We start from the raw sequence: 12,691 nt of genomic DNA on the forward strand, positions 1-12,691 counted from the left end.
GCCATGCTCTTTTAGCCGACAATAAATATTTTGGCTGATGAAAAAAGAGAAGCAGTCACTTAAACCAAACATTATCGTATTAAGTTACACATATATCCAAATTTACTACAAAAACAACATGTGAAAACTATATTTTTTATGTTTAGGCATGTTTTAAGGCACTGTTAAGTAATATGATACTTAGTAAGAGATACTTGGAATGGATAATATGATGTTTATGTGTATAAATCTGAATCTAAATGAATTTAGGTGAGTTAATTAAAACATTTTTTCCACATTTTTTTTCTTCAAGAAACATTATTCGTGCATTGTTAATCATTTTTGTCAACATATGCTGTAATAATAATAATAATAATAAAAACACCCACACTGAAAGCAGTGTGATAAATGTGCAATTCTTTGGCTTTCTCATTGCAGATCATCAGAGTTTCACCTTGTTTGAATTCTTGCCAAACTGGAACTGGCCGTACATTCATCGCTGCGCAAGTTTCAGTATCTCAAAGTCTGTCAGGAATGTACACTTTCAAGAACAGAGGATGAGTTTGTTTCATCTATTCTCTTTCATCTTCCTTTCAGACAGCAGGGCAAATATATATTCCATATCTTAACTTGATTCATGTGTTTTTTCTCTCTATACAATAATATTGGAATAACAAAAGAGTGAATTTGCACTCAAACACAGGGGAATATTTAGTAAAAATCATTTGAATTTTCATACACGAATGAGTAGCTTAACTTTCAGACCCACAAAGATGATGATGATTTGTTTCATTTTGATGTTAGACCTTTAAGACCTTAAAAGACGGATTTTCATGTTGACTTGACAAATATAATTTAAATTAGCATTCACACTAGAGGGTCATTTGATTGGTTAGCTTCAGTTCAGCAGTAAATTGTGTTTTTCAATTGGCTGCCATTCGAAAGTAGCTGTGTATTCTGACAAAATATGATTTTTGCAAACAGCATTCATGCTCAAAAAAAGTAATGAAACCAAGTGTCCAGGAAGCAAAGACGGCAGCATCCAGGTCATATCCTTATCGATTCACATTCATGGGCCACTGCCAACATCTTCTGAGTCTGAGTATCTTCTTACTTGTTAGTATGATTTTACCACAAAGTCACATGAACTCTGCAACACTGGCTGTCTCCCAAATCACATTATATAGTAGGCGAAAAACAGTATGTGACATAAGTTGCATGTCTGAATTCACAGTTCACATAAAAGAGTGGGCAAAAGTACCCGGATGATACTACTTCCGGTGAGATTCTGATGGACACTTTACTATCCCATGAGGCCACGGGAGAGGATTTGTGTATGGCAGTGTGCGACACAACTGATGCTGGTATGTCACATGATAACAACAACATGGCGAATGTACATTCACACATTAGAACATAGCGGTCGCAAAGTAAGTTCTTCTTCAAAATAAGTAGAGAATATTGGATTTGTGATGCAGCCATTGTGACTTGATGGATGTCATGGGCGGAGTTTATTAATTTGTAGACTGCTACTGCAATTAAGACGGTGTCAAAGGGGAAATGAGATCGGTCCACCCTACAGGGACTTCTGCAGCTTCAAACTCCAGCACTCATTGCATCAAAGTGTGAAGGAAGGTGTCAATCAAGTGGTTGCATAGCAACACAAATGTTACTGAAGACAACAGGTGTGACATTTTAAGCAGGGGGTAAACGGCAATGTTTAATTGTGAAATCCTAATCAGCCATGTTGTTTGCCGAACAATGTTCACACTGAGCTTATGATCTGACTAATATTAAGAGAACAAGTTTTAAAGCATGACAGTATTGTTGGTCTTGATTTTGGCTTATCTTTACAGACCATGTTTCAGCACTGATCTAATTCCACGAGAAAACCCTTGAGAAAATCAAACTATGAACAACAGACAGAACACTCATTACAAAAGGAATTAGCCTTTTTAATCTTACATTGCATTGAAAATTTACATAATAGTTTCATACATTTTACAAATAATTTCTTCATAAAAATATATTTCTTTACAAAACTTTTTTTTATTCTTTTTTTACCCTCTTTTTATATCTCTTTTGAATGCATTATCACGGGAGGAGTACCCAGCTGTACTGCAAATATTCATCTGTTTGATCAAAAAGTGTCTTTTTTTATCATAAATGTGTGTTTTCTTTTATTGCAGTCAGTTATAGCAAAAGCTGTTGTTGGCAAACAAGTTCAGACTGGCAGAGGAACTCGAAAAGGTCTGGAACGGGTCGCGGCGTTGGATAAAACTGAACTTCTGCACCACACGTTTCACTGGCTGGGAGGAATTAAAATAATGGGAAGAAATATGGCAGAAGTGAGGAAGCAGCAGACCTGGGTCACATGGTTTTTGGTAGGCACTGTGTAAAAACTCTGCCATGTATTCAAAAAAAAACCCCATCCTATAGATAAATAATAAAACAAAATAAATCGGTCAATGGCGTGCAAGACTGCAAATCCCTATGGCTGAGTGCAAACATGAATGCAAAGAATGTCACAGGTTGGTTTGTTAGATTTTGGCACTCCAGGACAGTGATGTCAGCATAGCCTCCTGAAGTCTGCAACGCACACCAGCTGTAATATCTGCAATATCTCATTCATTCTACTGACACATAATCATTTTCAATAACATGTGGTGGTGAGTACTTCAGAAGGCACTGGAATGAATCTCACAGCTTGCAGGCCTGGAAACACATGACCAGCAGTGTCTGACCCTGCTTGTGTTTGTATTTCATCTCGTATCACACATTTAGTGCATCTCTCTGGTGTGTTTTGTGTTTTTCCGCATGAGAGCTTTATTTTTTAAGGTTAACCAAACCCACTTTGTTTTTTAAGGTCAAGTCCGCATCAATTTACTTAGTCACCAAAAGTGTGTTTGGTGTATAACACACCAAGGTCAGACATAACTGGAAAAGAGTTTCGTGGGCCTTATGTACACGATAGATATGATCATATTGTTGCCACCATATATCAATATACCGTATTTAAGAAACATGCATTTTGTTTTATGTAATCTGAGATATATATATAAAAGTATACTGTATAAATGTCAAGTGCATTTCATTTTATACAAATTTTTATATATTAAGAATGGCAAGTTGTTATAATGACCAAATTATCATATCAAATTTGTCTACCAAATACAAATGGAGCTCAATGACACTTCAGCACTGAAAAGAATCAAAAAGAAAAATTCGGTAACCCTTTAAGCCTGTATGTATAACGCATTATCAAGGTATTCATAATGCACGTTATAATATCTTGTCGTAAATAAAAGTTAAAATGCAATTACATCTGGTTTGTTACCTGTCATGTATTTTAATGCATTATACTTTCTAAAGGTGTTCAGTGAATAGATAAGTATTGTATCCATGAGACCATACAATGGACCTTACGATTCTAAAAATACTTCTACAATGCATTATATATATAAAGGCTTTAAGTAAAGTGTTACCAGAAGTTAATCTGCAGGCTTCAGGTCAGAATGCTGACATATGTCCTACGGCCCATACTGAAGATGGGAGCTTATAAACAGACATACACACTGAATATCAAAGATCTATAACAATTATAAAAAAAAAAAGAAAACAACACACCACTTTTTCTCTCGTGTTTTGCCCACATACACATCACAGAATGCCTCAATGTCCAATCACTGGCGACTTTAGGAACTGAAACTAAAGGAATGACTGAATAAGCTGTAAATAAAACGTTGTGTACCGTACAAAAACCGTCAGAGAAGCAATGTGTTGGTCAATGTGAATCTCTTTATAAACTCTTGATGCAATCGTTCTCTGTTGGTGTCTCCCATGTGGCAATATATAGCACAAAAATATAGGTGGTGAATGCTCCTCATATATATGCAAGTAGATTTACAGATCCCTTTCCCCTAAAAAAATACCCAGTCAACTGTGAAGAAGCACTCACGGAGTGTGAATAAGGTAGCAGAAGAAACTCTTCATGCTTTCCGACACGAAGGACCTTTTCAGAGAGAGTCTTCCAAAAAAAAAATCCCCCATGACAATGTTTCATGTTTCATCCATGTCCTCGGCGGACACGCGTGGTCAAACGGTTCCTGAAGAGTGTGCTTTATATATCAGAGGAAGGGCAACAGCGTTTGTGCTAGACATCCTCTGCGAGTCTCAGACAAATCCGTCCATGAGTGTGATGCGATTGTATCCACCTCCGTTTACAAAAAAACAAGGCAAAACCCCTTAAATAAAACCCAAAAATCCACAGATGTTCTCGCGTCAGGCGGATCTAATTATACCATTGTGCAGACTGTGTTCAGATTGGGGTCGAATCGGACAGCTTTGCCTTCCACGGACTTCGCGTTGGTGTTGTACATGGGGTTCTCGAAGGCGGCCTGTCCGTTGTTGTTCTCGTGAACCGAACAGCCTGTGTACTGGGTTTTTGGAGTAGTCCTGTCAGACAAGACACAACATCAGAACGTCATTAGAATACAATCTCCAACAGCTTTGAGAGTTCACACGCACACATCTAATGATGAGCGCATTCAATAACCTGCAAAACCAGCTAATTCTGTCTCTACAGACGTTATCTGTCACCATCTATTTCTTTCCATCCTGCAACAAATGATGATTTTGTCAGAGACTGATTTCTAAATTCGTTCTGATCTGCCTAGCAATAACAGCTCTGACAAATGAGGAAAGACGGCGAGACTCACCGCTGCTTGTAGAGGTAAAATCCGAAGCCTGCAAATATCAGGGCGAAAAAAGGCACAAGGATTGCTATGGCCACAGAGCTACTGTTTGTACCGTGTGGTGGATTTGACGAATTATTACTTTCTGACATATTCAAACCTGCAAGAGATTGAGAAATATGAATTTTCATGTTGCAAAATATGCATTTCAGTATGTCAAAGATGCATTAAAAGGACCTATTATGCCTTTTTACAAAGACTTGATTTTTCACAAAGCCCCTCCCTCTGAAAATTCAATGTGCTCTGATTGGTCGGCTGGATCAGCGTGTTGTGATTGGTCGAGCGCTTTGAGTGTGTTTGGGAAATGTCCCGCCTCTTACCATAACCGCCAGTTACAACACACTACTAACTAACTCAACCAGGCCCCGCCCCTTTATTCAGCGTATTAATTATTTAAATGAGGAATATCGTTTTCGTTCCCGGAAGAAAACTCAAGACTACAATGGAGGCGTTTCAGGGAGTTCAGAAACACTGACACTGACGTAGAGAATAACTTTTTCATGCTCAAACAGCAAGTGAAGTTGAAGATGTAAAAAAACATAATAGGAGCCCTTTATTAAAAAATTATTGTCATACCACAAACAGAGTGAAATACAATATTTTGAACAATGAACAAAAAAACATCACAATCTCTTACCTAGCCTTTGCAGGCCAAACTGGCCGAAGTCTTTACCCTGTATAAAGCCTTGAAACACATATGTGGACCCGTCCGGTTCAGCAGACACCTGACAGACAACAATGAAACACATCAACGGGAAGCTATTTTCCACATATAATCACGACTGCTCACTCAGACTGACAATATAAATATGGGAGATTATCTGACAATGAAAATGTCAACATGCTGAAGTTAAGAAATCGACATCCGCTTTGAGAACCAAATGACTCTTTTGAATTGATTGAACTGGTTCACAAATCACACTGAATGATTCATTTGTGAATTAAACTGATATGATTGCAGTAGCTAACTAATAACTTGACTCCTAATTTTTCATTCTACATAATAAAAGTCAGACTGAGCTTTATTTGTGTTTGTTCAAGTAGAAATGTGAAAGAGATGTACTATTTCATCATGTTATCTGTATTTCAACTCAGGTACAGGATGTTTGTACTTCGTCCACCACTGCATTTTAGTGTATAACACTATATTCTTCTGTACAAAACAGCCTAAAAAGATAATAATTCACATTTGCACATACAAATCCATCCAGGGTCCACTGCTCTTCTTTGATCTTGCTGAGTGTGGTGGATGAGGACGCTTTCACATGATACACCAGCAGCATCAGACGTGCTTCATGGCTCTTATACACACCTGTGACGGAGAACAGAGAGCAGACAGCTGTCTACACACTCATGGAGATGCGTTTCATCCTCTTATTGCTCTCTTCCCGTCTCGGCCACTCTCTCTGTCTCAAACAGAATTGGACGCACGCAAGCTCACACACGCTCTCTCGTTTCCTTTTAGTCTGATCACAAAATAAAAGTATTGACAAGCCCTACATTATCTAAGACTCCGCTCTTTGTCTACAATCTCTCCTCCTGAACAAACCGCCCACTTTCTAAGTTTGTTTTCTACAAACAAGAACCTAATTGAGAACATATACACCTGGAAAACAGCAGGTGCATTTCATCACCCTCCGATCAGGGTAATTATCGTTAACTAAAACTGATGAAAACATTTCTGTTTATTGAAATTAAATAAAATATAAATATTAGTTGATAGATACTAATACTGAGTATTAGTAGATACTAATACTGAAAACTGAAATAAGTTTAATTTGAAGCACTAAAATTATGAACTGGAAATAAATAAAACTAAAAATTAACAAAACTAAATTAGACCTAAATAGCAATGTTTAAAAAATAAAATGAAGTAAAATGCAAAAGTGCATAATAAACACTAAAAAACTAAAATTTGAGCTGCAGATGATAACTTCAAGCTCATTTGAACTTAACAACATTTTAAGCAGATTGCAAAACTTGCATTATGTCTGACAGTTTTTTCAGACATAATGACTTACTTTTTATTAGGTATTGCATTTGGATATATATTAGACATGATCAAAATCTACTTTCTGTCACAGTTATATATATATATATATATATATATATATATATATATATATATATATATATATATATATATATATATATATACAGTATATGTTTATATATTAAATATAAACTGTGACAGAAAGTAGATTTTGATCATGTCTAATATATATCCAAATATATATATATATATATATATATATATATGTGCTTAAAATATGCTTAAACTGATCTCACTCTGCGTGTGTGACTTACACTCTTGATGGTTTAGAGTTTAACCCTTTCATTGCTGTTTCAATAGCAGTGTCTAAGATTAATTAGATGATGTAAAGCATATGTCAGCTTTATAAAGGCTCAGTGAGTCTCATGAGTGGAAGAGGAAGGTCTATTGATCAAACTCATTAATGGTCTAGTTTAATTTGACTCTGGATTCAATCAGATTCTGTGATAATGGGAACACACTCCTCATGTTTGCTTGCTTTGATTTGCAGTGTGCATTATAATGTGTTCAGTCAGTTGAGTAAATCTGCAGAATATAACAGTAAACCAACCTGAAAGCAGTAGTTCCATGTTGCTGCTTGTTAATGTGACATTAACTCTACCCGTGGTTTTATTAAAGCTTGTGATACTCAAAGTCATTGGTTGCTTTCTTCCCTTGTAGTTGTATGAGCCCTTCCAGATGTAGTTAGGAGCAAATACATCATCAGGAACTGTGAACAAATAAACAAATCAAAAGAAAAACAAAATGTTAATTTCCATCCAAGGACATTTATTATGAAATACATACAGTGATACTCACATACACACATTTGCATATTTTTTTAATTCCTGAAATTTCTCTTTTGATTTACATTTACCTGCAAACCAACACAATCATTGCTATATTATATTGCTAAATGAGGGTATTGAGAAATTAGTATTTTAGAAAAAAATAACTAACAATTATTACATTATATAATGTGTAACATATCATTAGCTAATATTCATTCAAAAAGTCAGAAAATAAAAATATAAAGGAAATATATTATTTTTTTAAATAAAAATATATGAAATATATCTTATTATAAATATTTATATTATATAAAAATTATATAAGAATATTGAAAAATATTCTTTATATATTTTATAAAAATATATTTCCATGTAAAATTAAAAATGATAAAGGCTCTATTTTATAGTATCTATTTTTTGTAGTATCCATTGCTGTTATACGATATAGACTTTTTTATCTACAATAAATAAAGGTGAAACTCGAAAAATTTGAATATCGTACAAAAGTTCATGTCTTTCAGTAAGTCACCTTAAAAGGTGAAACTGATATATTATTATGTATACTCATTACATGCAAAGTGAGATATTTCAAGCCTTTATTTGTTATAATTTTGATGATTATGGCTTACAGCTTATGACAATTTTCTAAATTTCTGTAAACTGTAAGCCATAATCATCAAAATTATAACAAATAAAGACTTGAAATATCTCACTTTGCATGTAATGAGTATACATAATATATCAGTTTCACCTTTTAAGTTGAATTACTGAAAGACATGAACTTTTGTACGATATTCAAATGTTTCGAGTTTCACCTGTAAATAAATATTATATATACATACATTCATATTTATGTACGGTTATATAGCACACCCTCCCATATCTTAAGCAAGGGAAATGATCAGGTCAAACTTAGCCATAATAAAGACAGCATATAATTAAACACAGTATTGAGCCAGATAAGAAATAATGTGTTGGCCGGAGTTCTCAGATAACATGCTATGAGTCTTTACGAAGACTTTCCCTGTAATCTACCACTTCAGAACCCAGTAGCTCAAAGGGTTTTCTGTGCCTTACTGATCCTAAGATCCATCAGTTTCTGGAAACGTGCTGGATATCTGGTTTGTCCTTTCTGACACAGACTCTAGTCTAGAAAGTCATATTTGCTGTAGGTGCTCATCATTACATCCGTAAAGCTTTGCAGGACACCAGCTTGTCTCCAACTTAATCCTGCTCTCCAAATACTATAAACTTAAGATATGTGATATGCTCTAAGAACGTTTGCCGAAGTCCAGTAGGATTATCTTATGATTCCAGTCGAGTATTTTGCAGCTGCCAGTCTACTCTACTGTCAAAATAACTGGAACACGTTTTCTCCTCATTAGTCCCCTCGTCCTGGAGCCAAAATAGAGCTAAAATTATTCATCCTAAATAAGGTGCACTTAACACTCATAAGTGGGTCTTTCAAATGAAATCCCATTTCAGAATAAATGCACCCACCATTTAGCTTCGGACTCGGCGTTCCTGGGACCGGTTTAATAGGCTTTTCAGATAGTTTGGAGCCCGCTGGGAAAGAAAGAGGAAAAATGAATAAAGGCACTTATATAAAAAAAAGATTGACAGATCAAATTGGCATCACTTTCATCATTTCAAGCATACAGTAGCATCCCCAGGCAATAGTGTGATCCTCTTTCTTCCCTTTCACAAAGAAAAACCAGGTGACTGCAGACAGCAGGAGGTGTCACGGTCAACGTATCGAGCGGCAGAACAGATCATACAATAGGAGGCTGTTTAGGACAGGCACAGAAAAATGAGGTCCCATCACAGTTTGGAGAAGCTCAGGGATTTTTTTTATAGACAATCACATCTGTTTATGTGCAGTAATTACTGGAAAGCCTGAAGTGTACAGCTGTGCAGCGCTCGGAGCTGCAGGAGGAAGACGAGGAAGACGAGGAAGATCAAATCCCAGCACTGCAGCACGCCGGCCACATGTTAGCGCTAGACCCGCGCACACGCTCACTTGGGCAGCAAGTGAAAAGTCACAGTGATTGTCAAGGCAAAATGTGTGATAATAAACAGAAATGCATAATCACTATCAGGGGATCAGCACTTACAATTGAATAGTTTCAACACCATTTTAAGACCTGCACATCACTTCCATCGGCTTCAATGCGGACAAACAAAATCGCCCTGCTCAACAGAGGCCCTGTTTACACCTGGTATCAAGACGCGTTTTGGTGGATCGGATCACAAGTAGACCAGAGAGACACATTCCCGTTTACACCTGGTGTTTTAATCCGTCTCTTTGGTCCACTTTAAACCACTTCTGTCCTGATTTCTTCGAGGGGAGGGTCTATGGACGGGTAAATGTATGGGCTTTTTCAGATCTAAATAAGCTCGAAATAAGCTCACGCAATTTACATACGTGAACGGAGACGACGGAGAAACACTCGGAGAGCAGCAGCTTTCATTTCTGCTCTGATAACCTCAAGACCAGCCGAACGCTGTGAGTGTGTGTTAGAAATCAGGAATGGTGAGAGAACTTTGTGCTTGGTATGTTTTTCATCTTCAAACTAGACTTGGGTCTCCAGCCGACAAAGTTTAAATCCCGTCTGTCTAGAGCGCTTCCCATAAAGTTTAATGTTAGGTCAGGTTGCCGGTCTTTTGTGTCTGTCTGAACACATTCGACCACATGAGCGTTTACACTACGAAAGGGATCCGGTCGATTGTGTTTTCGACTACCTCTGGAAGTGGTGGAAAGTGGACAAGCTCAAAACGTTTTAGACCCGTTTACACCTGTATTTTGCGTCATCCACTTGTGATCCGATCGACCAAAACGCATCTTAAAACCTTAAAAACATTGTGTAAACATGCCTAGAGATGTACAGTACAAATGTACAATGGACCCCTGTGCATTAAGCAAGTCAGGAAACATTTTCCTCAACCAGCATCGCATGCTGGTCAGTGTGCAGAACTTATATCTCTATTCTCTATATTATCACGCAAGACAAATTGATGCTGAATTGAGTGCAAAAGCAGGTCCTACACCAAACTAATACATTATTATGGTATAAAACCACAAACCTGGGTTTCAGTTTCATTGTCCAACCCTTCAACAAATGTTCTGTTTATATAAAAAGCTTGGTAAACCTTTATTTTACACGTTACATGTACTTACTATAGTAATAATAGGAAATTATGCATAATTACATGCAACTAACCCTAAAACCAAATCCTAACTTCATATGCATGTAGTTAATTAATATTACTCAGTACTTCAATGTATAATTACACTGTAACAAGTACACATTAAAATAAAGTGTAACCTTATTTTTTGTAGTTGCATTGAAACTCTATATTCTGTGTGCATGCTATAGAAATGTTAAGTGTGCTGGCAGACAATGTGAAGTGTTTGATACCTCGACACACGGGCATCTTCCCAGTCCAGGTTCCATCGGACCGGCAGACCCGGTGCTCAGAGCCTCCAGACAAAAAGAAGCCGGTTTGGCAGGTGTAGATGAGCGTGTAACCATAGGAGGGCAGATCCATGCCCACAACATCCACATGAGCCGGGCTCTCGGGCTGTTTACAACTGTGGGCTACAAAGACAAGAAAGAGTAATTGTCAAAGAGAAAAAAAAAGAGATGAAAGTACTATCCAGCAAACCATCTCGAACCCTGTATAATCAGACTTCAAACCTCAGTGGGCAAAATCAAAATGAAGTTTGAACTTTTAAGACAACATGGCGTGTCGGTTGTGGCTCTCTCTCTCTCTGACACCACCATGTTCCTGTGCCTACAAAAGCTGGCGGAGAACCTTGAGAGTGGCAGACGTTGATGCATGCTGGCAGACGGCACTTAAAGGGAGCGCACCTTTACCTGTCACACCAGCAGATCAAACACAAGCCAATGCTCACCCAGTCATTCCAGCAGCTCCATCATCACTATGACTTTGATCAAAAGTAGCCGGGATTGGGGGTTTGGCTCAGTGCACTGGGCCGAGTTCTTTTATCCAAGACTTTGATAAGGGTTTCTATCCATGAGAGCCAGAACAACAATACAGCCACAAAACGTAATCAGGCAAAGAAACTATTATGGTTTCTTGTTACATTGCTGTGTAATATGGGGGCGTAGGGATTATTGTAATTATTTTAAATACATTTCTGCTCAATTATTGAGAAAATGCTAATTAAATTGTGCTTTGAATTTAAGTTCACATTATTATTCATATTCATTTAAAAACTGGATGCCTCCTTGTAATATTGCCACCAAATCATTCAAAAACTGAAACAAAACAACTTTTAAAGGAGAGACGAGAGTTTAAAATCCCTCTGTGGTAAAAATCCAGCTTTTAATGTTGTTTATATGACTATATGGTGTTTTTAATGAGCTTTAAGACAAACCATGTGTAAATTCATGTCAACACTATTCCTGAGTATTTTCTCCTTAAAACTGCAGTGAACCAAAGACAGTCTCAAAAACACGCTTTGAAATCGCTGGTGTTTCTGACGTCACAAACTACCTTGTAACCAATCAGATCAACGTGTGATCGCCAACGAGTGGATCTCTGAGCTGAGCTAGTGAGTGGAGGCGGGGCTCATTTGCATATTCATAGAACCACGTATACTAAATGAGGCAAGGGTGTCAAGTTACATTCAAGCTATTTTAAGGCATGAAGAAATTATTTTTCAAGGAAAAAACGTTTAAATATGTCATTTTGGTGATCAAAGATGAGTTTTAAGGGATACAATTATTGACTACAGGGGGACTTCACCTCTGGGAAGATGAATGTGTATTTAAAAGGTCATTTAAGTAGAAGAAATGTGAAGAAATTTTAGAATTTGGAGCTTTCTAGACTGAGAAAACCCAGAAAATTTGTTTTTGGCTTATGTGGATGAAAGACAACAACTCCCAGAATGCACTTGCTTCGCTGCCTTAGGAGGCCACGCCTACCGGTAAGGGAGCGCAGTTGAAAACAAACAACAAAGCTAGCCTACGTGATGAGTTTGCCAGGGATTTAGAGATCGCCTAAAATGTCCGGGATTCGGCTTTTGCGTTCTACAGTCACCATTCATCATGTTCACTGTGGCGAGCAGGATGAGGCTAGGGCCGCGGGAGAACGGCGCGAGGCCGGTG

The 12,691-nt window shown here is 37.2% G+C and overlaps 1 protein-coding gene across 1 annotated transcript in view; it reads right to left on the reverse strand.

Moving 5' to 3' along the window:
- Positions 1–1,915: 1,915 nt before the first annotated feature.
- Positions 1,916–12,691, reverse strand: part of csmd3b (CUB and Sushi multiple domains 3b) — a 455,685-nt gene continuing 444,909 nt past the window's right edge. The window contains exons 63-69 of the mRNA XM_081376961.1: positions 10,976–11,155; positions 9,057–9,122; positions 7,337–7,495; positions 5,933–6,045; positions 5,371–5,458; positions 4,698–4,833; positions 1,916–4,434 (exon numbers count right to left, since the gene is read on the reverse strand). Coding sequence (XP_081233087.1) covers positions 4,275–4,434; positions 4,698–4,833; positions 5,371–5,458; positions 5,933–6,045; positions 7,337–7,495; positions 9,057–9,122; positions 10,976–11,155 — 902 coding nt within the window. The 3' untranslated portion in view covers positions 1,916–4,274. The remainder of the gene's footprint in view (positions 4,435–4,697; positions 4,834–5,370; positions 5,459–5,932; positions 6,046–7,336; positions 7,496–9,056; positions 9,123–10,975; positions 11,156–12,691) is intronic.

Source organism: Scardinius erythrophthalmus, assembly GCF_964197995.2.
Source record: "Scardinius erythrophthalmus genome assembly, chromosome: 10".
Taxonomy (NCBI): domain Eukaryota; kingdom Metazoa; phylum Chordata; class Actinopteri; order Cypriniformes; family Leuciscidae; genus Scardinius; species Scardinius erythrophthalmus.